Below are 27943 nucleotides of genomic sequence, written 5' to 3'. Positions count from 1 at the left end.
TATGATGATAAAGATATTTGTTCCTGAGTCATGGTTGATTTCTATGTATTTATATATTATATATATCGTTGTCTGAGTACCCACAACACAAGCCTTCTTGAGCTTACCGTGGGGCTTAGTCAATTTGTGTAAAAATGTCCTATAATATATATTTATTTTTATTTATTTATTGTTACAGGGCCTCGACATGTTGATGTTAGCATACACATCATTAATGTTTTATTTTTTGGTTTACTTTGGTTCAAGATTTGTTTCTCCCGATCTGGTGATATATATATTTATTAGTGTTTGCTCACTAATCGATATTTTGTTCAATATTGTCTTCATTGTGGCTGGACATAAGGTACCTATTATTTTTTTATATACCTATTATAGGACAATTGTACATAGATCGTCCGTTTTGGGTACCACCGCCCACACTGTTAACTCTGTACATCGGTGGACGTTATGCCTTTGGTAATAAGGTCCACTGTTTATATTTTATAAATCAACATTGGATTGTGTATTTTTTCCAATAATTATATTAACATTTTGTTATACTTCTTTACAGAAAAGTATTAAGTTGCTGAAAGTGTCTTACGTGTACAACATGGTATGCTTGGGTTTGTTGACATTAGGAACCTGCTTCATACTATATTCAGACATCGATTTCATACACAAAATATGGTCATACATCGAAGACCACAAGTACATAATATTAGAAGTGCTTACAGGCTCTGGACTGGGGATATGCCTTATATGTACGTACATGCGTATTTAATATTAAGATTAAAGATTATTTATTTAAATAATATTAACTTAAGGACCAACCGTAAGTAATGGACACTTCATCAAAAGATCCAGTTATTATTGTTGAAACATATCGACTAATTAAAAATAAATAGATAGTCATAACGTATCTATTGGATCGTAAAAGACATTCTATTTTTGTATGTATTTGGCAGTTATTTATCTAGGCTTTTTACATTAAGGCGAGGTATGCCCGAGGAAAATTTTCAGATTCTGTCAAATTACCCCATTTCACACACAAGCACACTTCACGCACACTACCTCACTTTACTGGGACAGGTCAGTGACCCATCCTGTTTTTTTTTTAAGATGCAAATGAGAGTATTTTAAGTTTCGTGTTAACCACTAGCCTCCTTTGAGGAAGAGAAACTCTAAAAAAGTTCCATTGAAAGAAGGAAGAGAAACAATATATTTTATCTTACTCTCCTTGTCTGTTCATGTCACATGTGACGTATTTAAATGTAAATTAACTAAAATCGAATTCATTAGATACGCGTACTAAATAAACCGAATAAATACAGAAGTCGTCAGATGAAAAACGTTATTTAGGTACTACTCTATTCAATAGGGCTTTCGATAAGGCGCAAAATCAATTCAATGACAATTTCATTGAAATCATATGTGTATTCCGATGATGTTATTATTATATAACTTACTTACCTTATATTTAGTTGTAGTACCCAGCTAATAAGAAAATTTTGCATGCTTTTTCAAGTGAAATGTAGGGGAGAGCGGGGACAAACGTAACGGCGGGTGGAAAGGAAAGTAACTATTGCTCTGTAGGGTATCTAATAGTCAAAACACCACTCCGCTGCTATTAGGTAATAGACAGTGGCGCCCCCTTCACTTGCATTCAGTCGAAACGGGCGCCACGTGCTATTAGGTTGTGTGAGAGGACGCAACGTGATTTTTCGAATCAAAAGTACGTTTGGCTTTTAGTTATTTGATGTTTACGTTGTATTAAAATACATACATTTTCTGAATATTTGCATATCCCCTAGAGTGGCATTGTCCGGCTCCCGGTCTCTACGGTAAGTGGCGGGGAGCCGGGAGACGGACAGACATAACAAGCCGTTGAATGGCGGCGCCTCAGATTTAACGGTGGGTTGAGGTTGAGTGGCGCGGCCATTTTGGAAAAATATACGTCAAGTGGCGGGGCCTCCAGGATGGTCATCGCGAATTTGGCGCGTGTTAGAAATATGACCGTTTCTCAAAAAATATGTATGAATGATATATATTAACTATGTATTATTGAATTCAGCATAAAGTGGTTTATTTGATTGTATACCAATGAATTACATTCTATTTTACGTGAATTATGCTGGACTTGATCAAATCTCATATTATTACCAATTTTTTTCTACTTTCATGTATAAAAATACGTATAATTAGGAAATAAAACAATTGACTGTAGAAAAAGCAGTTTTTATGACAAAACAATACATTTAATATGATTCACACAGTTCTAACAAACTTTATTTTACGCGGGAATTCGACCGTTAAGGAATACCATCCTTGTTTATTGACGAATGCATCTTGCAAGAGTGAGCAAGCAAGGCATAGTTTTAACGGTTTTATTTTAGGCGCGAAATACGATGTCGCACAGAGGCCGGGAGACGGTCTCTGCCACTCACGGGCTTGTTATGACGGAACCGTCTCCCGGTTCGCCGCCAATTAGGGAAGTGTCCGGCTCCCGCCCTCTGCCACGCAGGGGCATATTTAAAAAAATGGCCGCGCCATTTCTCCTACCCTTCAACCGGAGGCCCTGCCACCCGAAGGGATATTGATTATTAATTAGATTGATTGCAATTTATTTTCTCGAGCACGTTCCGTTTCAAAGATATCTTTCATGTTTTCAGAAAAATGCGGTCGGGTACAAAAGTAACAAAGCCGTATAGGTACAAAAGTAACATTTACATCCCATACAATATATACCTATTGAATCTAATATGGTGTCACATGCTTAATGCGTCAATGATGATTTAAACGATGTATGCCATATTTGTGAGTGAAAAAACTCTGACCCTGAATTATCTGAGTAGAAAACATGTTTATAACAGAATAATTGATCTCATCACTTGAAATAAAAACAATTTCTAACGAGGACTTAATATTGATTTATTTTCTTAAAATGCTAATGTTTATGTAGTTAAAATGCAAATATTAAAGTGTGTGATCAATAATAATTTACATATTTAATTAGTACTTTTTGATTTGATATACCTATCATATTATATTAATTACAGCCCACTGTATCTTGTTACTTTTGACCCACACGTGTTACTTTCTGCACGCCAACGGGGTCATGAGTAACAAAAGACGATTTTTTAGTCACTCTGGTACTTACATACAAAATACACAATTATAAGGTTCATCAAGATGTTAATGTACAGAACATGCAATGAAGTTATATATGACTACATTAATTTCATCAAAATAATAACGGTTAGCCAGAAACTAAGGTCAAAGTACAAAGTTGTAATAAAAATTCCTTCTTCCATAACAGCAATATATTTCCTGATCACAATATTCCGTTACAGTTCAATCTCCAATCACCTTACTTCACAATCGTCCTCCCTTCACCTCTGCCCGTAACCGAATGCCCGTTAACCGCCATGCCAGTCGTCTTTTATTCTTTCTTCCAACTACCTTCTATTTACAAAGGTCAACTATCAATCACGTTACCTTTAAATTTATTAAATTATAGATTACCAATGATTATTCAACTCATTTCATTAAATCTGTTTCTAATAATTAGTAATTTTAATGAATCTTACAAAGTGTTGCGTTTCTCCCCGCTCTCCCCTACGCATCCAAAATTACTGTCCACCTATGTTCATCACTACATTTTTGCAAACATATCGTTATCTTCATCAATAAATAAAGTCCTGGCAGGGTGGAAATTTAATTTTGGCGGATTGTTTTTCTCTGCATCTGACTGTACAGCTACGCCAAATTTTTGGTAAACTTACGGTTATATGTTCAGAATCTGAATCTGTGTAGTTATTTAGTACGAAAATACTGAACGAAGATATATGGACATTCCTCTGGTCCTTGAACTACGTCCAAAAGAGAGGTATGGGCACTGTGAATTACATCTCGCTTTGTGTGGTAGGACACAGCACAGCGGATGTCATTCCAGATCTAGAGCAGAGCTCAACCTTACAGAAATCTGCAGCCAAATAACACTAGATCCTACTCATAATAATAATAAAAAATAAAATAAAATATGCACAGAATATAATTGAACTAGAAACTTTGTTTTATTTTATAGTAAATTTGGATAACAACCGATACATAGACAATCACAGAAAACCAGTCCGCAACGGTATTGGTCTGTAAGCCTCGTAGGCAAGTATATCTCGGCCTCACGAGCCGCAAAAACTCACTAGGACTGATAGACCGGGAGATAGTGACACATTTTACTGGGTCATTTGTACCAGTATGGCGGTTCGTCAGGGGTCTAAGCATGTAATGAAGGAAAGAAAATGCTATGACCATAGCGCTGGTACCGGCGGCCCAATCGCGTGGGCGTTAGTCGAACGTGTCGGATAAAATACGAGTGTCGAACGATTTGTACCACAAAAATCCTCGTATTATTCGATAGTCCATAAAAAAGAAGTAGGCGGTAGCGTAATGCCATACTTCTCCGGTGTGACTTACAGCCCGCCATACTGAGGCGAACACGTTAATTAAAAAAAAACAATTCAACCATTTGTACCAAGCTAATTTTTGCACAGGTGATCATCGTCGAGCAGCCATTCATGGACATCACCATGCCATACTTTTCGGATGGTTCCAAATGCCCGCCATACCGCCGCAAGGGAGTTAATTTTTTTTTATTGCTAAACGATTTGTACCATCTTGAATTTTTTTTTCAACACTTTCTGTGTGATCATAAATGGAAATCTCATAATGCCATACCTGTAGGAGGTGGCAAATGTGTACAATATTTTTTTTTTATTTCAAGTATGGTGCCCCTTTTTCCCCCTATTAGAAGTATGGCAAATATAATAATGGTCACATTGCATCATATAATTTCCAAAAATCCAAATGCCATACTGGTACAAATCGTCAAAAAATTGTTTTTTGTTTTAAGTCTTGGCTTAAGTCTCACAGTCGTCCGCCCCGTAGTTATAATCTGAAATATATTTTTTTAGGTACAATTGTATCCAAACAAACAGAATATGATGATGCCATGCTGTAAAAAATTATTTTACGTATACATAGTCGTATTTTTGAAACGTGTCGATTAAATAAGTTTTTCAAGTATGGCAGCACTTTATCCCCCTACTATAAGTATGGCAATTATAATAACGGTCACATTTTATCAAATACTCTCCAAAAATTTAAATGCAATACTGGTACAAATCGTTTAGCAAAAAAAAAAAAAATTAACTTCCTTGCGGCGGTATGGCGGGCATTTGGAACCATCCGAAAAGTATGGCATGGTGATGTCCATGAATGGCTGCTCGACGATGATCACCTGTGCAAAAATTAGCTTGGTACAAATGGTTGAATTGTTTTTTTTTAATTAACGTGTTCGCCTCAGTATGGCGGGCTGTAAGTCACACCGGAGAAGTATGGCATTACGCTACCGCCTACTTCTTTTTTATGGACTATCGAATAATACGAGGATTTTTGTGGTACAAATCGTTCGACACTCGTATTTTATCCGACACGTTCGACTAACGCCCACGCGATTGGGCCGCCGGTACCAGCGCTATGGTCATAGCATTTTCTTTCCTTCATTACATGCTTAGACCCCTGACGAACCGCCATACTGGTACAAATGACCCAGTAAAATGTGTCACTATCTCCCGGTCTATGAGGCTTGACCATAGTCGTTTATTTATTCTTGATTTCATGAAGGTTTGCAGAACAGCACGTAACCGCATTATATATCTGGGCGGACCTCACAGCAACAAAATAGGTGTACCGATTCAAGATTTTCAAGTAGCACACGAAATATTTACATATCGTTCCGTATTAATAGGTAATATTTGAAGATCAAAAGTTCTCTAACATAAATACAAGATCACAAAATTGTCATCACAATCAGTTCATTGACGTTGACGTACAGAAGTCACATGGGTACGTTTTTAAAATTACGCAATATTAGGTAATACCAGCATAATGAAAATTAACTCCAATCAGTAAGTATGGGTCTTCAAACTTTTTTCATTTTAAGCGGGGTTTCAAGGAGCAAATTACTTAAATGATTTTAGAACCGTATTGTTTTAAGATAGTTTACTGCGTTTTTCAATAATTATCCCCCGTAAACAACAACAAATCAAATTTAAGATGAGACTCGAGCTCTATGTGATGATAATTAATTTACCCTATTTTTGTAAATACAATTTGTCTACTGGTATACTTTTTCGTATACGTATATGATTTAATGTCAAAATAATTGCAAAACACAACTGTCAGTTTAGTGCGCCCCGCGATAGGACCGCCTTCGTTCAAGCCCAGCGGGCATCTGATCAAAGAAGTTGCGTGCACGGGACCGCTGATATCATGTTTTTGAACTTATTTATTTAATGTTAAAATAAAAAAAAAGTAATCGCGGAATTCGCTCAAGCATAAAATTGCGCGTTATTAGAAGCAGTTTTCATATTTTTATCTTTTGTGCACAAATTGTTACGAATGTTTAAAGTCCGTTTTAGACCTATGTTCGTGATCGTTTTCTATCGAGCAAAAGTCAAAAACTTAGGATTCGAATCGCGGAAGTCACTAGGAAAAGCCCTCAAGATTGCTAATTGAATGTATGGCAGCCGTATTGTGAACCAAAAAAGAGCTACGGCTTTTTAAAAACTTCGTTTTCTGAACCCACTGCACCTTAACATTGAAGTATTTGTATTTAAATGTGTTGTTGGCAACCGTAGTTACTTACCGCCCCTAAGGATTTGTCAAAACGAATAATATGGGCCCAAACTCGAGAAGTTTGCTAGAGTTAGACCAAGAAAAGTCTGCAGCGATTTTGAATAGCCCACGCAGTGCATGTGTTATTTTAAACGTCAAACTTCTATGAAATTATGACATAAATAACAGCTGCAGCTGCTGACTTTTCTTGGACTAACTCTAGTATGTACCAAAGTATTGTGTTGTCATCATATACCCGCACCATGAGTCACTGAGAGTGTCAAAACTGACATATACGCTACCGTCTAAGTAATTTACTTTCTATACATCTCGCTCGCACTAATATGCGAGTACGAACGAGATGCATAGAAAGTAATTTACGTTCTCGATAGCGTTTATGCAGCGTTTATGTCAGTGCCAAACTTGTGCGGTGGTAGATGGGTGGTAGCCACACAGATTACAGTACTAACTAGAGATGCCACGAATATTCGGCAACTATTCGGTATTCGGCCTATTCGGCCACTTTGCCGAATATTCGGTATTCGGCCGTTTGTTGCCTACTATTCGGCCGACTCCGAACATCTGTTGCACCTACCTAAAAAGAAATTTTACACAAAAAAATAACCAAAAACTAAGTACCTATATTTAATATTTAAAATGTATTCTTGGAAAGTACGAAGGCACGTTTTTGAGCATTTGTTGATTACAAAATATTTTATTTCTATCATGGTTTTTTTTTACTTGCATTGCATATTTGTTTGACTTTATCTAGGTACTTTCATTAATTCTGTTCAACATAAAAATATATCTTAGCAAACGTTGTGCTTTGTTGGCGAACAGTTTTCATATAATTGTGACTCAAAATGTTCGCACGTCATGCCGAATATTCGGTCGCTGAATATTCGGTATTCGGCCGAGAGTGGGGCCGAATATTCGGTATTCGGTATTCGGCCAAATTCACTATTCGGGGCATCTCAAGTAACTATCCCAGTTCTATATATCGACTATTAGAAGTACATCGTTTAAAACGAACTTGTTACTTTTATTATATGTATTGTTATTTAGTAACAAGTTAATAAGCGTGTTAAAAACACCGAGATTATTATCGTAAAGCTATTAGCAAACGAAATTCCCTAAAAATTTGCTAGACTAACTTCGTCAATGAATAAAATTGATTCTCGTGAAAAAAAATTCTTATTGTTTTCAGTTATACAAGTTTACATAATCTTGCTGATACGTAGCGAAATTGGAAAGCTAGAGAACCAGACGCTAGAAATGCAGTTCACGAATCACGCAGCCTCAGAAGAGCCGCTGTGCACAGTTCACAACGTATCTGACACAAACCAGTGCACAGACAAGAAACAAACCGTGCAAGACATTTGCACGAACGAGAAATAAGGCGTCAGCGACTGGATAGTGTAAATCGTTAGATGTAAATGATTTGTCTATCGTAATTCAAATATTGTAGCCAGAAGTATAAAATAGAATATAATTATATTAAATTGATAACTTTTATTATTTCATTATTAGTTCTAATTTAGTTCTAATACTAATTTAGTTTGGTACCTAGGTAGGAATAACATCTAATATATAATCATCCGTTTAATTCAAAAGCTTTCAAATAGGTGTAAGTATATAATACAGTAAAATTATACATTTTGCGTTTGCGTCAAATCCGGTAGTTCTGATTTTTTGCAGGCTTGTTTATGATGTTGGCCCAATGAATAATCCAAGTTTGTGACCTTGAGCGCCGAACGCAACTTTGTCAAAAATCGAATAAACCGCAATCTTTTTTAGATTTGGGCGATTATAACCCTAAAGTACTAGTTTTAAAGTAGACTAAATTTGCTACAATAAGACACTAGAATTGTCTCTGTACATCTAATATTAGGTCCTTACCTATGAAATTGGCGTTTTTGTTCATAGATATAAGTCTGATCCTAGTTTTTTTTTTTTTACAAAAGTACATACACAATTACAATAAAACTACAGTGCACTCAATAAACAACGATTTTACATACAATTAATTGTTATTTTTTATTGTTAAGTGTTCAGAATTAAGCCTTGAAAATAGGTCTTTTCATGTGCTGTCGGTTCGAGTATTAAAATTACTTATATTTTTCTAATGGTACCAATTTTCAAGAAATGGAGATATTGAAAACATACCTTAAAGGTGTCAAAAATTACTGGAAAAATTTTGTTTGGTTTGAATTAGCCATCAAAAAAATATCCGCAAAATTAATTGTATGGAAATTCGTGTTTCGTTGAAATTCTCCGAACAAAACGCCAATTTCATAGGTAATGACCTAATATTTTCCGAGATACAGTAATGATTGGCCCAATAAATAATCCAAGTCACAAACTTGGATTATTCATTGGGCCAACATCATAAACAAGTCTGCAAAAAATCAGAACTACCGGATTTGACGCAAAAAAGCCAGGTTACAAAATTCGACAAAGTTACTGGATTAATATAAAATACATTGATGTTTATTGACTGTCTAGTACATATGGTACCTAGGATTTATTATTCTTTTCTCCTTCTTACTCATAGAAACTTATGATGAATCACTACTACAAAATAAACATACCAGAGATAAACAAAATATTGTGTTTTATTCGCAATTCGGTAGTTCCCGGATTCTTAAGACGTAAACCGTTCCTCTGTTCTAAAGATTGGGAATTCCTTAATACAATAATATAAAAGCAATTGTTTTGTACCGGGTGCCTATTCTGTATTAACAAGTTGGTATCGGGTTTACCTTGTTTTGATACGATCTTGACCGTAACGTGAGCACAAATACGCGTTAGCGGGATACACTAATCGGTGCCGACGAATGGGAGATAAACAGTCAGAATTTAGTCTAACGGGTGGCTGTTTTGACCCAAGATCATTCAACATACGGCTGACGTGTCCTGCCCAATCCCATTTGTGCTTGGCGGCAGTTTCAGCTACATCAGTTATGGAACGTAGTATTGTATTCTTAATGCGATCGGTTAGTCTTAGTAATTATAATTTTCTCTAAATCCCATTTGACACTACTTACATGCTAACCACACTGACATTTCTACGCCACAACTATGTGCACACATTTAAGTGTCACTATAGTTTAAATTTTGTCACTAGTTAAGTTATTCCTGGGTTTTGGTCCTGGCAGAATATCAGTGCTTCAATAAACGATATGACGCTCTCACTTAAAACGGCATGCTTAAATTATTAGAAAATTCGCATGAACATGTATGTTACATAAATCTGTCTAGTACTAATTTTCGTTGCTAAAAATAATTAGATAAGTAGGTACCTATACAAAGAAAATAGAGCCGGTAGAAATATTTTATGTAAAACTTTTAATCGATCTAATTTATTTGTATGTATTAAAATTTTTGGGTAAAAAAAACCTATTACCAGACATATATAATATTATGCTACTTGAATGCTGATATCAAATTTCATGTTATTTTCGACGGCGGCTAGGTTCGTGTGGTGTGAGTAGGGCATGCAGTACCGGTCCCGGTACCAGGAATTTCATTTCCCGGTTCTGGGCATGGCCGGAACCGGGATTCCCGGTTCTTCCCGGTTCTCAAGGCACCTTATGATAATTTGTAAGAAATTGTTTATGTTAGCGTACAATCTTTATAAATGACTTATTTTCATATAAATAATTGCGGAAGTATTAATAAATTACTTACTTTATTAATAAAACCACACTTTAATTGGCGTTCCAACCTATTTTACGAAATTTATGTAACCGGCATAAAAGTAAGGTAAACGTACTAGTGCTCGACATGCCCAATAGATGACACCTTGCTCTTATCTCTGTTGACAATGACTTAAGTTTCAAGATGACATGTAAGTACTGGGACCACGTCGAGTACCAGTATGTTGACCTTACTGAGCGATGTTTCAGATAAAAACAAAATTGAAATAGAAAACTGGGTGAATTTTTACAATTTACCATTATCCGTAATATCGATTGAAAATATTGGAATACCTACTTTACTAGGTTAGTTTGTCGGATTATTTGGGTCCCCCGTTTCATATCACCATTATTAAATGTTATTTAATGTCCCGAGCTAAATAAGTACTAAATCATTACTACTATTGAAATGGGAATAAATAGTCATTTGATGAGAACCGGGAAGTACCGGTACCGGGTATTCAGTACCGGTTCTTTTGACACTATAAAATTCCCGGGTATTCCCGGGAATTTGAGAACCGGGAATTCCCGGGAGCATGCCCTAGGTGTGAGTCTAGGGCTTGCAATCCGGATATCCGTATAACCGTTTTATCCGGATATCCGTCCAATTTACTATTCGGATTTAGATGAGGTTGATATCCGGATAAAACGAATAATTCGAATACCATTTATGACAAAAATATCATTCAAATTTTTAAGAAAACTATTTCAAAAACGTTGAAAATTATAACGTAAACGATGTCGGTTGATTTATTTATTTATTTATTTAGATACATTTTTACGGTATAAAAATTGACTATTTAAGTATTTCTCCTTGATTGTCGACACTCCCTTATTTTTTTAAATATTTGGGAAAAATCTTATCGACCTAGTTCCGTAAAACGTACAAAGTAATTTTGAATGTACTTGTACCGTGTTCCTGTCAATCGCGCTGCGCTGCATTCTTGTTAGCGTCTGAATACGTTATTAATAACGTGCGAAAAGAACTAAAATGGGTCCAATGGAGGAGAACTTTCGGTTGATATTGAACTGCCGACCACTTGAATAAATCTGTAATGAAAGCCTTGATTGACCTTAAATGCAATGTAATATCTCAGAAGTTAGAAGACGTAATCGATTCTATAAATCATCATTTCGTGATGCACACTTATTGTTCTCTTCTGTTCTTGCTGTTGTTGTCTGTACATGTTCGTACATGTTTTGTGATCGTCACGAATAAAAATCTTTTATCTTTTTTTTTTTTGTATCTAAAACCACGGCCAGTACCTAAAGTCAATAAGACGCCAATTTCTTAACTGAAGAAGAGTTTGACCATAATTATATACTTCATGGTTGTAAAATTTTAATGAATTACACGTCAAATATCTTGTGATCATCTGAAGTCACTTAAGAAATGAATTTCACAGCGCAGGCTGCCAGTATTAAGCGGAGGGTTGAAGTATCTCCATAAACTACATTTATATTGTTAAAAAAAAAAATTGCGGAAGGTTGATTGTCATGTCACAGTAGGTAAAGCTTCAGAGAAAAAAATTACCAAGTGAAATTCCGACAATAAAATTTCAACGAAAAGGTAGAACTCCTAAAGATACCTTAGCATTTGCTGTTACGCAACCTTTTATACGTAAAATTTGATTCTATTACGTTTTTTATAAAGTTCGTGTGAGTTTTGTTAAATAAAAAGCAAGTATTCGAATTATCCGTTTTATCCGGATATCCGGATATAGTAAAATTATAAATATTCGAAATATCCGGATACAAAAATGGTCGGATAATGCAGGCCCTTGTGACTCATAAGGCATCTCGCTCGCGCTTATTGGTGCGCGTGAGATACCTGATGGCACAACTTGAGAGTCAGGCATGAGGCATGAATTTATACCAAATTTTAAAATAGAATCGGCCACCAGTCAGAGTGCACATTTAATAGGTATTTATTTTGTCTCCGTTATCTTTCAACGAACAACAATAATAACCGCCTGCTACATACATATAAGTAAGTAGTAGTAAGTACATAACATCGGTAACTTGATAAAATAAACACATATTCATGTCAATCGTACAAAGGACACACATGTTCCGAACGTTAATTTGAATAAAAGTTTATTAAATACAATTAAAAAAGGAGTGGGTGTAATTTTAGTGAAAAAATAAAACGTTTCAGTAAAAATGCACGGAGAAGCGCCAGAGTTAAAAAGATGTTGTTTCTGCTTGCCTTTAAGAAGAGGCCTGATTGGTTGGGGATATACCAAGCTGGTAAGTGTCTGGCATAAACATTAGAAAATTAGTAAAGTAAAGTAAAATATTCCTTATTGCACAATATATAAAACAAATTCAAAACAGATTTACAATATAAATAAAGGTAATAGCAACATGCGACCTTATCGCTGTAAGCGATCTCTTCCATACAACCTAATTAATGTATTTACACTTAAATACATTACAATTTAATATAGGCGAACTAAATTAAATCTAATAGAATAAACACCCACGAAGGTCCTTCAGGCTTGTACCCTACTCCCCTGCGAAAGAATGCCATGCCCAATTTTATAAAAGTTTATTTTTACTTACCTAATACTTCTAAAAATTTAATGGAGATTTGTATATCGTTTTATACAGTTAAAGCAGAAGTTTTAATTTAGATGTTTCATTATTTATTTTCTTGGTTTCAATTTCATGTCAATTGCGTCCTTCTTCCTACTAACGGCAACATTGAGTAAATCATTATATTATTTTATATTTATTTAACTATTTAACATTAATGCATATATATAATATTATTGATTGTAAGCAACCAAACTTTTCGAATGATAATGAATAAACTAAACGAAATATTTCTATTATAAGATTAACTAGACCATCATTATAATCTTTTGTTTTAGGTGCTCAACATTTTGACCATGATGTACATTGGATTTGCGATTTGTTATTATACGTCTGATCCTAGGAAACATTTGGAGGCCATACCCATTGTGATTTTGACATTTATTGTCATCTGTTTACTCCTTGATATAGCCTTCGGTATTATCTTTATTGTCGCTGCACACAAGGTACCTATGTTTTTGATAAAGCTTGTGAGTGAATCTGTCTATATTACTTATACAATATAAATGCTTGTATCCTGCTGACTGACTGACTCATCAACGCAGAGCCGAAACTAAAAAAGCTAGAAAGTTGTAATTTGCATGTAACATTCCATCTATATTGTGTACAAGAAATAAGAAGCGATTTTGAGAAATTTAACCCCTTTAACCTAATTTAAAACGGGGATGCAAATTTGTATGAGGATCAAATTTTATTTTAAGCTAGGAACTTGAATCTTGGTAAAAACTTAAAAAGACATTTTGATAAAATATAAGAAAAGTAGATATTTTTAGCGTTTCTGAAAATTCATCCCCTAATAGGGTTAAGAAGGCATTGAAAGTGTGTATCGGAAAATAAATCCACGCAAATGAAGTCAAGGGCAACCGCTAGCACCTATATATTTCATTTTATTCAGTACGATTAGCAAGCTTTCGGCACCGCAAGGTCGGGGTACTTTAGCCCTTACAAGGTTACCGTGTCCACCTATGAAAACCCATTTATTGAATTAAATAATTCTTAAAAACTTACACAAAAACAGATTAGTCACATGATGTCGTTTTTAAGAATGTATCAATTCAATAAAATAGGTTTTCGTGGGTGGGCAATAGAGTCAGACCGTGAAATGTCTGCAGCGATTTTGATAGCCCACACAGTACGAGTGACATTTTAAACGTCGAACTTCTATGAAATTATGACGTATAAATAACACACTGCGTGGGCTATCAAATCCGCTGCAGACTTCTTGGTGCGACTCTAGTAACCTGGGAGGGGGTTTAAGTACCCCGACCTTACGGTAGGTACCTATTAGTCAACTAAATAGTTTGCCTTTTTTAAGAAACCCGAGAAAAGAGGTTTAATGAAGGTCCAAGCCGAAAAATTCACCTAACTTTAGCCGTTTTATACTTACTTTTACCCCCTTATACTAATAAAACTTGGCAAACCTCTGTTAATTTATGTCTTTTTCTAACAATCACAAATGTTAAAATTAGGGATAGGGACAAACGACTATCAATAGCTTGTTTGACTTGACAGACGTTTATAAACAACGCCATTATACTTTATTATTAAAGTTCCAAGACATCTTGGAGTTTCATATTTAGCTATTTATTACAGAAAAATGTGAAGCTGCTGAAAATATCCTACATATACAACACGGTGTGGCTGGGCTTGCTGACGCTGGCCAACTGCTTCCTAGTGTACATAAACCTCTATATCGCTTACAGAATGTGGTCATACATAGATATCCGCAAATATATTATCTTAGATTTGATCACCAGTTCAGGACTAGCCTTCAGTCTTATTTGTAAGAATAACTTTTTTTACCAGTTCTTAAATTATTTGTTTTTTAAAATACTCTCTGTAATTTTTTATTGATTCTTACTCTCATTTTAGTATTTACTTTCAAAGTGTAAACCATGATCAGAAAATTGAATCGAAACTGATCCGCAGTTTGTATTTTAAGGCGGAAGCGACAACTTTTGGTCCGTTGCGCTAAACTAAATTGCCGCTTTTCGGCTCCGTTGTAGCAAAAAAATAATATAAAAAGCACGGGCAGTAAAAAAGAAAGCTTTGATCACATGTTTAATGTTTATTAACAATTCTTCAATTTTATTGTTTTAGTTGTACAAATATACGTGATATTGCTGATACGCAGTGAGATGATAAAACTACGGCAGCAGACCTTAGGAATGCAATACACAAACCACACAGCCTCAGGCGAGCCGCAGTGCACACTGCACAACACATCTAACCAACTACTTATTAGGCATTTGTAAGGCGCTTTTGACGTGTATATGGCATTTTTTGGACATTGTATGGCAGTATCAACATTTTTATGGCACTATTTATTGTTTTTGTGGCATTTGTAAGACCCTGACAACATTTGTATGGCACCTTTTCGACATATGTATGGCAGTATATCGACATTTGTATACCACAATCGACATTTATACGGTCAAAATAGCCGTACAAATGTCGCCATACAAATGTTTCCAATAATACTTTTTTGCGAAATTTACTACACAATATAACCGATTCACTTATTTATTTTACGATATATTTTAACACTGTATTTGTAACTATTATTGTAAAATACACATTTTTATTTCGACTGTACACCAACATATTAGGCATCCATACAAATGCCGTTGTAGTTGTACCAAAATATATCGAAAGAGATTCTTGCCTGTTTTAATATAAATAAAACTGCTTCCACGTCCACATTCGATGTAGATCGACGCCCAACTAACCGCACTATTGCGTCGTAAATTTAATTTAACCGTTATTCAATAGACAAAGAAAATTTTGGGGGGTATCTTTCAGTCATAACAAAACAAGTGCCGCGCGGGACAACGATCAAAGGCTTCCCTTGTTTTATTAAATAACGCATTAAATTATCGAAACTATTAAATCCATTCACTTGAAAATGCTCTTTATAAACATATAAAGTTACTAGCTGTGCCCGCGGCTCCGCCCGCGTGGAATTCGGTCTGTGTCAGTAAGCGGCTAATTACTAATCCTAATTTCTCTCCGAGGCGGAACTTGAAGTAAAGTTGACAGATGGATATGCTAGAGGACTGCAGTCTAGATAAAATATTTTACAATTAGGTACCACTAAATAAAACTACACTCCAAAATCAATAGTTTTTTTTGCTCTTATTCAAATGTTACACGTGATTTAAACGCACGACAGTGTAGTAGATGTATATCGGACGATACAGTAAGGTATACGCGCGCGAGCGAAAGCGAAGCGGCCTGCCTGGCTAGAGCGCTACTCACTGTGGTCTTCTTCAGACTCCTGAGGAAGACCACGTGCCCCTTGTAACCTCAATGCGTTGCGAGACTTTCGCGAATGATTGGATTTTTTTCTGGAAAGCATGGTAATGCGTATTAAATGCGAGTCCCAAATCGTTTGACTCCGCAAACGACCAGTGCCGTTTTGATGCCCTAAGCATTTGTAGACCATGGTGCCCCCTCTCCCTAGGGCCAAAATTGACAGTGCTGCAGCAGTAACGTTGCAACAGAGTAATGTTAAAAAACGCGAGCGAAGCGAGCGCGAAAATTTTTCGATATAAAAAGGCAATTTGATAGACAGTTGTACATTTTTACTTTTAGTATGGAAATCAGTCACATCATTTTATCACGAAAATTGACAGTGCTGCAGCAGTAACGTTGCAACAGAGTAATGCTGCTGCAGTCGCTATACCTTAGAAAGTGATTGAAAACGCGAACGAAGCGAGCGCGAAAATCTTTCGATATAAAAACGCAATTTGATAGACAGTTGTAAATTTTTATTTTTAGTATGGAAATCAGTCACATCATTTTATCACGAAAATTGACAGTGTTGCAGCAGTAACGTTGCAACAGAGTAATGCTGCTGCAGTCGCTATACCTTAGAAAGTGATTGAAAACGCGAATGAAGCGAGCGCGAAAATCTTTCGATATAAAAACGCAATTTGATAGACAGTTGTAAATTTTTACTTTTAGTATGGAAATCAGTCACATCATTTTATCACGAAAATTGACAGTGTTGCAGCAGTAACGTTGCAACAGAGTAATGCTGCTGCAGTCGCCATACCTTACAAAGTTATAGAAAACGCGAGCGAAGCTAGCGCGAAAATTTTTCGATATAAAAACGCAATTTGATAGACAGTTGTACATTTTTACTTTTAGTATGGAAATCAGTCACATAATTTTATTACGAAAATTGACAGTGCTGCAGCAGTAACGTTGCAACAGAGTAATGCTGCTACAGTAGCCATACCTTAGAAAGTAATTGAAAACGCGAGCGAAGCGAGCGCGAAAATTTTTCGATATAAAAACGCAATTTGATAGACAGTTGTAAATTTTTACCTTTAGTATGGAAATCAGTCACATCATTTTATCACGAAAATTGACAGTGCTGCAGCAGTAATGTTGCAACAGAGTAATGCTGCTGCAGTCGCCATACCTTACAAAGTTATTGAAAACGCGAACAAAGCGAGCGCGAAAATTTTTCGATATAAAAACGCAATTTGATAGACAGTTGTACATTTCTACTTTTAGCATGGAAATCAGTCACATCATTTTATCACGAAAATTGACAGTGTTGCAGCAGTAACGTTGCAATCGAGTAATGCTGTTGCAGTCGCCATACCTTAGAAAGTGATAGAAAACGCGAGCGAAGCGAGCGCGAAAATTTTTCGATATAAAAACGCAATTTGATAGACAGTTGTACATTTTTACTTTTAGTATGGAAATCAGTGACATCATTTCATCACGAAAATTGACAGTGTTGCAGCAGTAACGTTGCAACAGAGTAATGCTGCTGCAGTCGCTATACCTCAGAAAGGTATTGAAACCGCGAGCGAAACGAGCGCGAAAATTTTTCGATATAAAAACGCAATTTGATAGACAGTTGTACATTTTTACTTTTAGTATGGAAATCAGTCACATCATTTTATCACGAAAATTTACAGTGCTGCAGCAGTAACGTTGCAACAGAGTAATGCTGCTGCAGTCAATGTTTTTTTTTTCAAAGTACCCACCTTGTATGAATATGGATTTGATATGGGTGCGATATAATTACGATTAGGTATAATTCACGATGGAGAAAATTAATAATTTTAAATAATTATGCAATTATACGCGTGTGGATAATTATGTGTGTTTTACCACTATGTAACTATGTAAACTCATTTTTAGTTTTCTTTATTAATTAATGTTTACTCAGTTCCCCAAAAGACTGTGCAATGAGGGGCAATTAATTTACTGTCGTTTAATTTTGTTGTATTATTAATTTATTAAATCAACATAATTATTCAATTATTTTTGTTGATATCCGTACCCCCTGTTCTAAACTTAGAGTTAATTTGGCAAAATCTTTTCTCGGTAGCTTATTCATGTCACAACGTACTAAATTCAGCGCCATCTGTTAGTTTACCAGGGTACTCAATAGTGGTAGCACATATTTGAAAAAAGTTTGCCCCTCCTTCCTAAGTAGCGCCATTAGATTCAGGGGCAAACTTAAGTCAATCGACTGTTGTGGCTACCCCCCCTTTTAGATGTTGAATTTTTATAGCCTATAACCTGGCCGGGGATTTTCTCGACAGATAAGTAAAGTTTTCATCAAAATCCGTTCAGCCGTTTTCACGTGATGCGCGTTCAAATAAACAGACAAACAGATAAACAGATAAACAGACAAACAGACAAAAATTCTAAAAACTTTTGGAACGTGTTCTGTTATCGATTCTAAGTATCCCCAGCCAACTTTTTTTCAAATATCTTCCATGTACAGACTTTCGACCGTCTTCAGCTTTATTATATGTATAGATTCATAATACGTTGCCTACATCCAAAGTTATGATTTTTTTATTGGCTGTGTGCCGCCACTGGGACACGCAAAAAACGGCAAATTTCGTCGTTTTTGGAACTTCAAGTGCGACTTTGTCAGAAACAAATAATATTTAAGGTACAGTTGTACATTATATTTAAAGTTTACAATACATTGGATAAAAATATATACATACCCAGTCTTTTAGTCCTATGGACTTCGAGTTATAGCCGTGGGACAGCAAAAAATGCCTATTTGAAAATTTACCCACCCAGTGTTTGTGCACTCGTCGCTTTCTTGTTCTCTCGCACTCTTCTTCTTCAAAAAGAATTTGAAACAATAGCATTTCTTCGTCCGAACTATCCATCATCGACAAACAGCACAGGGCTATAACCGCGAAAATCGAAGTTCGCTAATTGCGGGCATTTTTCTCTGTCACTCTAATTACGCCTTCATTGGAGTAAAAGAGAAAGATCCCCGCAATTTGCGAATTTCGGTTTTCGCGGTAGCCCCTCAGGCTCTCGTGACTTCGACTCGCTTCGATTCGTCTGTGATGAACGCACACGGAAAAAATGCGACTCGATTCAACGTGGCTCGATTCGACGCGATTCGAATTTAATGGACGCCAGCCTATAGGTTAGCTCTCGTGCTACCTCAAAAACAACTGTGTGCAAAATGGCATCGTGTCTATTTCACCCTATTCCACTCAATTATGTACTACGGACTTGAAATATGGAGAACAGCAGCAGAATGGCATCGTGTCCTTGTCTTACATAAAATAAACGTGCGGTCAGAATAGTTTCTATGTCGGCCCCAGGTTCACCAGCAAAACCACTTTTTATCGAAAATAACATACTCACACTACCGTAGCAATACATATTTAACATCGCCAAACACGTACACACACTCAAACATACTTTTAACACTAGCAAGCTCACCCGTACCCGTCTAGGAAGCAAAAAAAGCCTGCTTCCCGCCAGACACCGACTGACTAAGTTTATTTTTTTTTTGTAATGTTTTATAAGTGTTTTTATACTTATTGCACTACTATACTCACATTGTAAAACCCTAACCTAAGACCCAAGACAAATAAAGGAATAATAATTGTAACTTGATTTATCTAATTTATTTTTAATTTTGACGTGTAATATGTAATTATATTATTAATGAGTATGAGTAAGCCATCTCGCTCACGCTTGTTGGTGCGCGTGAGATGCTCGATGGTCAGACTTGAAATTAAAATCATATCTAAATGTTTTAAAATAGGCATCCAGTCAGAGTGCACAACTAATAGGTAGGTTTTTTGTCTTCGTTATCTTTCAACGAACAAAACAACAACTGTCTGCTGCATAACACCCAGAACTTGATAAAAAAAACACAGATTAATGTAAATCATGCAAAGGACGCTACACATGTTCCGAACTTAATTTGAATTAAAAAATATTAAGTACGATTAAAAAAGTCGTAAGTGTTAGGTGTGAGTGAAAAACGAATTTAGCAAAAATGCAAAGAAAAGCCCTAGAGTTAAAAAGATGTTGTTGCTGCTTGCCGTTAAGAAGAGGCCTGATTGCTTGGGGATATACCAAACTGGTAAGTGTCTGGCATGAGCGTTCATTACTTATTATTTTTCTCCACACCAACTTGTATGATGCTCAGATGAGAAAGTTATTTTTATCAGTTGTATACCATACCTAGTACCTAAGCAAATCCGTAATAATTTCTTTTGTATCTGTTAGGGAGACCTGTTATTGGCTTTATGATTGTATCCTGGTTATAAGTTTATATTGTTTGTTAACGCTGTTGGTCTTCTAATAAAATGAAATAAAATAAAAATAAAATCAGCAAGAGAGGCAAAGTAATTTGTAGCAAATTTTGACTAGTCTGGTAGAATTGACTTTTAAATGACTATTTTGAATGATAATTTATTATAAAACCAGTGAAAAACCATAACAAATTGTTAAATAAAATTATAATAATAGAGGTGTACATTTGTTAAACAACCTGTCTAGCTTAGTGGGTAGGGACCCTGCCTATGAAGCAGGTCCCGGGTTCAAATCCTGTGGTAACGGTATTTATTTAAGTGATGACGACGAATATTTGTTCCTGAGTCATGGATGTTTTCTATGTATTAAAGTATTTATATATTTTATATATCGTTATCGAACAACCCACAGCACAAGCCTTGTTGAGTTTATGTGGGACTTAGTAAATTTTTGTAATAATGTCCCATAATATTTATTTATTAATTATTTGTTACAGATACTCAACATTTTGGCTATTGTGTACAGTGGATTCATAATGTATATTTATGCCACCAGATCTTGGAGACCTATGGAGGTCAGAGATTTTGTGATTGTGGCATTTATTGACTTCTTTATACTCCTTGATATCGCCTTCGGTATTATCTTTATCGTCGCTGGACACAAGGTATGTTTTTCGATATTGCTTGTGAGTATATATTTACATAACTACATAATACAGACGGGTGTGTGAATTTTTTACTTACTTTTACTTTGCTTTGTCGCGTATATTTCTTTGTATATATATGGGCTTCAAATCTTGTAACTACAATTTCAACTACTTCCCGGTGTCTGATTTAGCTGAAATTTGGCATACTTCCGTATTTCTGATGACAATGCAATATTATGCTAACATGAGGCTGGTCTGATGATTTTGGCGGTGGGTTACATGACTCTTACGAAATCCAAGAAAAGAGATTTCGATAAGTTTCAAGCTGAAAACGAAACCGCCTGACTTGAGCCCTTTACGTTTAAACTTTATTATTTAACACAAAAGTGAACGACCCCCCAAAACTGCATTTCCATATAAACCTAGTCCCCATTTTCCTCTCTGGATATTAAGATAACACAATTTTGACACAATTTGATGTATGTATGTATATTGACTATAGCTTTGTCCTTTCGTTTGATTTTTTTGAATTTTAAATGACTGAATATAAAAATTGGGACCATGTACAAATTTGTATGGAAATTGTTTTTCGCTACTAACTTTTGTAACAAACAAAAAATCGAAAAAATCAAACGAAGACGCATAGCTAAAATAAAATTAGGACTACGTTTGTATGGAGAAGCTGCCGTCCCCTTTCCTCTTAAGTTACAAGACATTTTTGAGTTTCTCATTGAGTATTTTATTGCAGAAAAATGTGAAGTTGCTACAAATATCCTACATATACAACATGGCGTGGCTGGTCTTAGTGACGCTGGCCAACTGCTTCCAACTGTGCATAAACCTCAGTATCGCTTACAGGATGTGGTCATACATGGACTCCCGCAAATATATTATCTTCAATTTGCTCACCAGTTCAGGACTCGCTTTCAGTCTTATTTGTAAGTTATTTTTTCCGAGTTCTTAAATTAGTTATTGAGCTTAATATTTATCAAAACAATTTTTGGCATTTTAGGAGTTTCGAAGTGTAAGTAAATCAAACAATTGAATCGAAATAATGGAACTGCTCAGTCCTCAGTAGTTCCATACAAATATGATGTAGGTATTGTAACAAAAAAAGATTAAAGATACAATTAACGTAATAATACATATAATATAGGCGTAGGGATGTGACGACCCCATCGCCCGCTGGTTTTACCAGTGCAATCAGTCAACGCAGGGCAGCTTGTGGCGAGCTGTTGGGGATTAGCGACCTCACGTACCCGAGTGCTCCTGGAGAGTTCTGTTACCCGCAAGGAGGGTGGGTGGGACAGGATTCTCTGCCTCTGGCTTGCCTTAGCCGGCCGGCCAGAGTAGAGTCGTTAGAGCTATAAGCTCCAGGGGTGGAAGTGAAATATGCATAAGACGCGAGTTGGCACAGTGGCTGTTAACAGCCACTGGGTAGAAAGCGGCGCACACCTCTCGACACCCCTGAGCCGCTCACACCGGTGTTGCCCTTGAGCCATCCTAGATGTCGCTTTTTGTGGGGGCCCATCTTGTGAGGGCGAGTCACCGTCTGCCGGAAATAAAATTGCATACCGTTTTATTAGGCAGGCGTCCGGTTTTTTACCCCATAGCTCAGTTCTTAGTCCATCGCTTTCACCCAATAACCTAGTTCATTTTAGATTCCATCAACTCTCAATAGTCCTTACACCCTGGCGGGTGCTGCCTCTGCGTGCGTCCCATGACACTGGCAAGGGCAGCCTCCGCTCGGTGTACCCCTTACATTTCATTAAAGTGTCAAAAGGGCCTCTACGTGTTGGCTTCGGCTCCGCGCACGCCTCCCAAAGGTCCGGAACACCATTGTTCCGTGATGGGAAAGATATATAATATTAAATATGAGGCATGTAAATATAATGTTTTATATCTAAAATTGTTAATAATATAAAATAACTCGTATTAACTTTCCATAAACTAAAAATAACTTATGATCTCGAAATAATACTAAAGCAAATCTAAAAATCGCTGCTAAACTGCCCACACGAGAGTCGCTTATTACCTACATCAAATGATTTCTAATTTACTTACGCTTAGAATACTATATTTTTTACTAGCAAAGCAATGTCGACCAATTACTACTACTAGATACGTCATTAAATATTTATTTAATTCGATTTTTCTAGTTGCACAAATATACCTGATATTGCTGATACGCAGTGAGATGATAAAACTACGGCAGCAGACCTTAGGAATGCAATACTCAAACGTAGCCTCAGGCGAGCCGCAGTGCACACTTCACAGCACATCTGACCAACACACGGATGGGGAAAATTTTGTGCAGAACTGTTGCACGGATAAGACACCAGGTGTGGAGCACTGTTGCACGGACAAGGAACAAGTTGTGCAAAACTGTTGCACGAAAGAGAAATGTAATACTTAAAGTTTAATTAAAGGTGATGTAGCTTTATAGACAGAGTATTTGACATAAACTGTTTTAAGTAGGTAAGTATGCATTTCGTTACAAGTATGACAAATCATGTAAAAAAAAATTAAACAAAAGATATTATGTTTATATTTTGTGGACTGTATAAAAACGGTACACTTCATTTTGAATTATAAAATCAATAAATTAATTTTTTTTAACCTATCTTTCGGCAGTTTCATTTCATTTTAATTAGGTATTTGTGTAACTTAGCTAGTTTATTATTTTATGTTTATTTTGTAACTTTAAATAGAATAACCTACAGAGGGGGCGTACATAGGAACTAAAAACATAACATAAATACCAATATAATCAGGCGTATAGTACAGTTGCGTTTGCGACACGCTCCGTCGCATGCTGCATATGTACTAGTGCGAGCGAGACACACTGTTAATACCAAATTAGAATAATATTTGATGCGTACATACACAATGAGCCCAATTCAGATTTAACCACTTGTTACGGTTTTGTCTTATTTTGTTACGACCTTGAGGACCGCTCACGCTGATTGATACTTGCCAAAGGGAATTTAATATAAAAACAACCGGTTGCACTCCGGGAGTGCCGACAGAAGTGAAAACTCAATGACTAGTCCAAAATATCTGCAGCACTATGTATAATTGACCCATCCTCCTTTCTATTGAAAAACTTTAGTTCCGAAATTGCTGGTCAGTGAGCTTGTTTAAAATTCGAAATTCAAATTTATAGCGTTAATTGTTTAAAATTCGAATAGAAATTGTAAAGTTACCTTGCAGACCTCGCATCTAAATATATTTGGTCATGATATTTTGAGTTTTATTCACCAGTATTAGAGTCCACTTTTATTAGCGATTTCATCAAGATGTAGCTTTATTGAATTATATTTGAGTGATATAAAGTTAGAATGTAACTGTGAGATCCTCGTATTGCAACCCGTACAAGATTAGAACCTTTTTCATGTAATTTCATTGAGTTTTTCTTTATTAATTTAAATGCCATCTAAATGAGTGGCCATCGAAACCTTACGGTCACGTGATCGCGTTACGCTGTCTCGAGTTTATCATTTTTTCCCCACCTCAAAAAGTGCCCAGCGCCGCTAAAGAAGTTTTCAATTCAAAAATATGCCCATTATTTTATATATTTTGCAACTAAGTACAGTCAAGTGTAAAAATATGGGTGCACAAATCATCTCAAAAATATGTACCATAGCTCTTATGTCAGCGAATTAGGAACTATGGGACATATTTTTGAAAAAGTTGGCTACACCCATATTTTTACACTTGACTGTACAAGGACTAGAATAGAAACAGGATCTACAGCAAAATTCCAAAATCGAAAATTCGTTATCTGCTCCTCTAAAGGCGAGTCCACTCACAACGAACCGCCTCGCGAGGAAATTGCCGCGCGAAGCTACTCGGTCGGTAAAGACGTGCCTCGCCCAAGGCAATGATATTGATATTCATACGGAGTAAGTAACAGATGTAGTGCTAATTATTCTCCATCGTATATTCATGGAAACGTACGAACGTGTCTTGCTATTTCAGTCAGGCTCGGTACAAAAAGTACTGAGGTTGACTGAAGTAGCCTGACGAATGCGAACGCTTCCGAGAAAATACGATAAAAAAGTCTTCTTTGTCGTTACCTAGGTATACTCTTTGCAGAGTGTCGTGGTAATGAAGTAAAAGTCGTGCGAGAGATGCGCGTCAATCACCACGACAATCATCAAGGTTGTTTAAAAATCAGTTCAAAACAATGACGCTGGCACCTTGGAGTATGAGCCGGCCACTTGTCTGGGACGCTACGTGCGTAGATACCCTGGCGCCTTCCCATATTCCAGGCACCAAAGTTGGCGCTAGTGCGGCCGCTTCCTACGTAGTAGCTACATATTTGCGGCGTTTGGTGTGGAAATCTTGGGGCCTTGGGACCTAGCGCGCGTCGCCTCTATGAGGAGCTGTCAAAGCGCCTCATAGAGGCTTCTGGTGACCAGAGGGCTGGCCAATATTTTGCCCAATGGATCAGCATTGCCATCCAGTGGGGCAATGCGGCTAGCCTTCTGTGCACCCTACCGAGCGACTACGATTTAGGTATTTTTTTTTATTTATAAGTTCTTAGTGTTTTATTATGTTATAAAAATGATTTAAATAAAGGTTCAAAACCGTATCAAATTGTTAAATTTGAATCGTGTTCCTTATCGTACTTAACTGAAACATTGTATTCCGGTTCCGGTGTGACAAATCAGTCATTTTAGTCACATTTTATAGCAATTACGTGTTCATTTGATTATTGTATCTCTCATTGGCAACAAAAAATAATAGACCAGTGAGGTATTTGAAAACTATAAACACATTTTAGCCCGAATTGTTTTAACTAGAGTCAGACCAAGATAACTCTGCAGTGATTTTTACACACAGACGTGCAAGTTTTATTTAAACATCATAATTTCATAGATGTTTTGTGTGAGTATGAGTGTGCATATGTGTTTTTGATGTCTGTGCTATAAAAATCGCTGCAGAAGTTATCTTGGTCTCACTATATATTGATATACCTACCTAGTTTACCTAGTTAAAGCTCGTTTAACCAACTAACTATTATTTAAACTTCTTTTAAATCAATATTACCCAGAAATATGGATAATATCGAAGAGAAGAGTAAAGTGACCAAATTAAGGAATCCTTTTGAGACTTTGTTGAGAATGCGACGCGAAACTCCGGGATTCAAAAGATGCTGCTTCTGTGTACCTTTGAGGAGAGGCTTGATCACTTGGGGATATTTAAAACTGGTAAGTGAATTCTTCTCAACTTCTTTGGACACGTGTCTCGGCGAGACGGAACATCCATAGAACGTCTAATTGTGCAAGGAAGAGTGGGAGGTGACAGGACTAGAGGAAGATCGCCAATGAGATGGACCGACCAAATCAAAGCCAGTGTCGGCCACAGTAAGCAAATGCCCACGGAAAGCAGCTCTACGGGAGGAATGGCGACGTGTCGTTAAACAAGTCGCTCAAAAGTCTACAGTCATAATGGCCACGACCACTCTGTCAAGAGTGTAACGAAGAAGAAGTGAATTCTGATACGAACCCCGATGCACATGTTTTCGTCTAGTGAGACCATTTTTTGAGGTTCTCGCGTTTGTTCAAAAATAATGTTTTAGTTTTAAAATTACTAATATTTAATGCTTATACTAATGTAATTTAATTTTATATGGTAATACTCTCCAATCACTAAATCCAAATACAAGAAATACCGTTTGTACTGAAAGAAAAAAAATAACGATTTTTTATTTTTTTATTAACGGGTAGGATTGCAACATATGTGAAAAGGGCTATTACTAGGGAAAGCAACAGGGCTCTGCCAATGTACTGACAATTTTGTTTCGAGCCCATGCATGCAGCATCAGTGCTGTAGGAGAGGACAATACGATTTGGACAACGTTTTTGAAAAGTACGTTTTTTCTGCAATAAAAGTCTCATGCAATTTTATCATACGATCAAAATAAACTACTTACATTAAACATTACTATTATGGTTTCCATTACTGGGTCATTTTATGTTGATGTGTAAAATTTATTAGAATAAACAAAATTGTTGCGTGGAACTAGACGAAATAATTTGCATCGGGACTCGTACCTGTGTAAATTGTATAAACTTTTTTACACAATAAATGTACAAACGGTAATCAGCGGTAATTTACAATTTATAAACAGTTATCAGCAGCTTTCAAATTTAACGGGCTCTTGTCGCAGGAGGGTTCGAATCTCGGTAAGGGCGTGGTAAGGGGTTTGTGTGCTTATCATGTGTTTTTTATACCTTTTATAACCAGAATTCTTATAAAAGTGCCGATATCTCAAAAACTATGAGATATTCATTAAGGGTAAAATTGCTCAATCTTGTAGCCCATCAGCTGGCCCTTTAAGTCATGGCCTTGATTTTAGGGATATCGACACCCTGTATAGCGTCCCATTTTATCTTCGACCTATGTTGATAGATTGCCTGGGAATCCTGGGATGAAATGGGTCGCTTTATTCCCTAGTTGTATATAATCTACTATCATAATGTGTTCCAGGTTCTCGACTTGATGTCGCTATCTCTAATTATATACTTATTAGAAGGCATAGCAGCAATGAGTATTTTGCACGTGATACTTATAATGGAAACTGTCGTTTTAGTTATTGACATGGTATTCAATATATTATTGATCGTGGGTGGCCATCTGGTGAGTATTAATCTCTAATTAGTGAAATTCATTTGAGCCCAAGTTATATGAATGTATACAGGTAGGTATAGTATAGTTGAATTTCCTGAGGTGATTTTTTGGCTTTGATGTTAAACAAAGGCATTGTTTCTTTTATGCAGCGCGG

General features: G+C 36.2%; 2 protein-coding genes and 1 long non-coding RNA gene across 3 annotated transcripts in view; all 3 read left to right on the top strand.

Annotated features, from left to right (window-relative positions):
- The window catches only part of LOC134797053 (uncharacterized), a 40293-nt gene that overhangs the window by 3585 nt on the left and 8765 nt on the right, over positions 1–27943 (top strand). The gene's annotated exons all lie outside the window — the stretch shown is intronic.
- Positions 175–8081, top strand: LOC134796852 (uncharacterized). The gene is made up of 3 exons (XR_010145011.1): positions 175–343; positions 551–740; positions 7862–8081. It is a non-coding gene; the product is annotated as an uncharacterized LOC134796852 (long non-coding RNA).
- Positions 12471–23566, top strand: LOC134796936 (uncharacterized). Its single transcript, XM_063769130.1, has 4 exons — positions 12471–12602; positions 21001–21168; positions 21899–22088; positions 23310–23566. Exons 1-4 carry the CDS (start codon positions 12516–12518, stop codon positions 23564–23566), a joined length of 702 nt encoding a protein of 233 aa, XP_063625200.1. The 5' UTR covers positions 12471–12515.

This window comes from Cydia splendana, chromosome 14 (genome assembly GCF_910591565.1).
Source record: "Cydia splendana chromosome 14, ilCydSple1.2, whole genome shotgun sequence".
Lineage (NCBI taxonomy): Eukaryota > Metazoa > Arthropoda > Insecta > Lepidoptera > Tortricidae > Cydia > Cydia splendana.
The sequence above is the reverse complement of the archived record's forward strand: the minus strand, read 5'-3'. Positions and strand labels throughout refer to the sequence as shown.

Bases quoted from the DNA above. Each gene is read 5' to 3' on its own strand.
- LOC134796936 (XM_063769130.1), top strand. From the start codon at position 12,516: ATGCACGGAGAAGCGCCAGAGTTAAAAAGATGTTGTTTCTGCTTGCCT. The intron at 12,603-21,000 runs GTAAGTGTCTGG...TATTTGTTACAG, and splicing joins GTTGGGGATATACCAAGCTG to ATACTCAACATTTTGGCTAT. The intron at 22,089-23,309 runs GTAAGTTATTTT...CGATTTTTCTAG, and splicing joins ACTCGCTTTCAGTCTTATTT to TTGCACAAATATACCTGATA.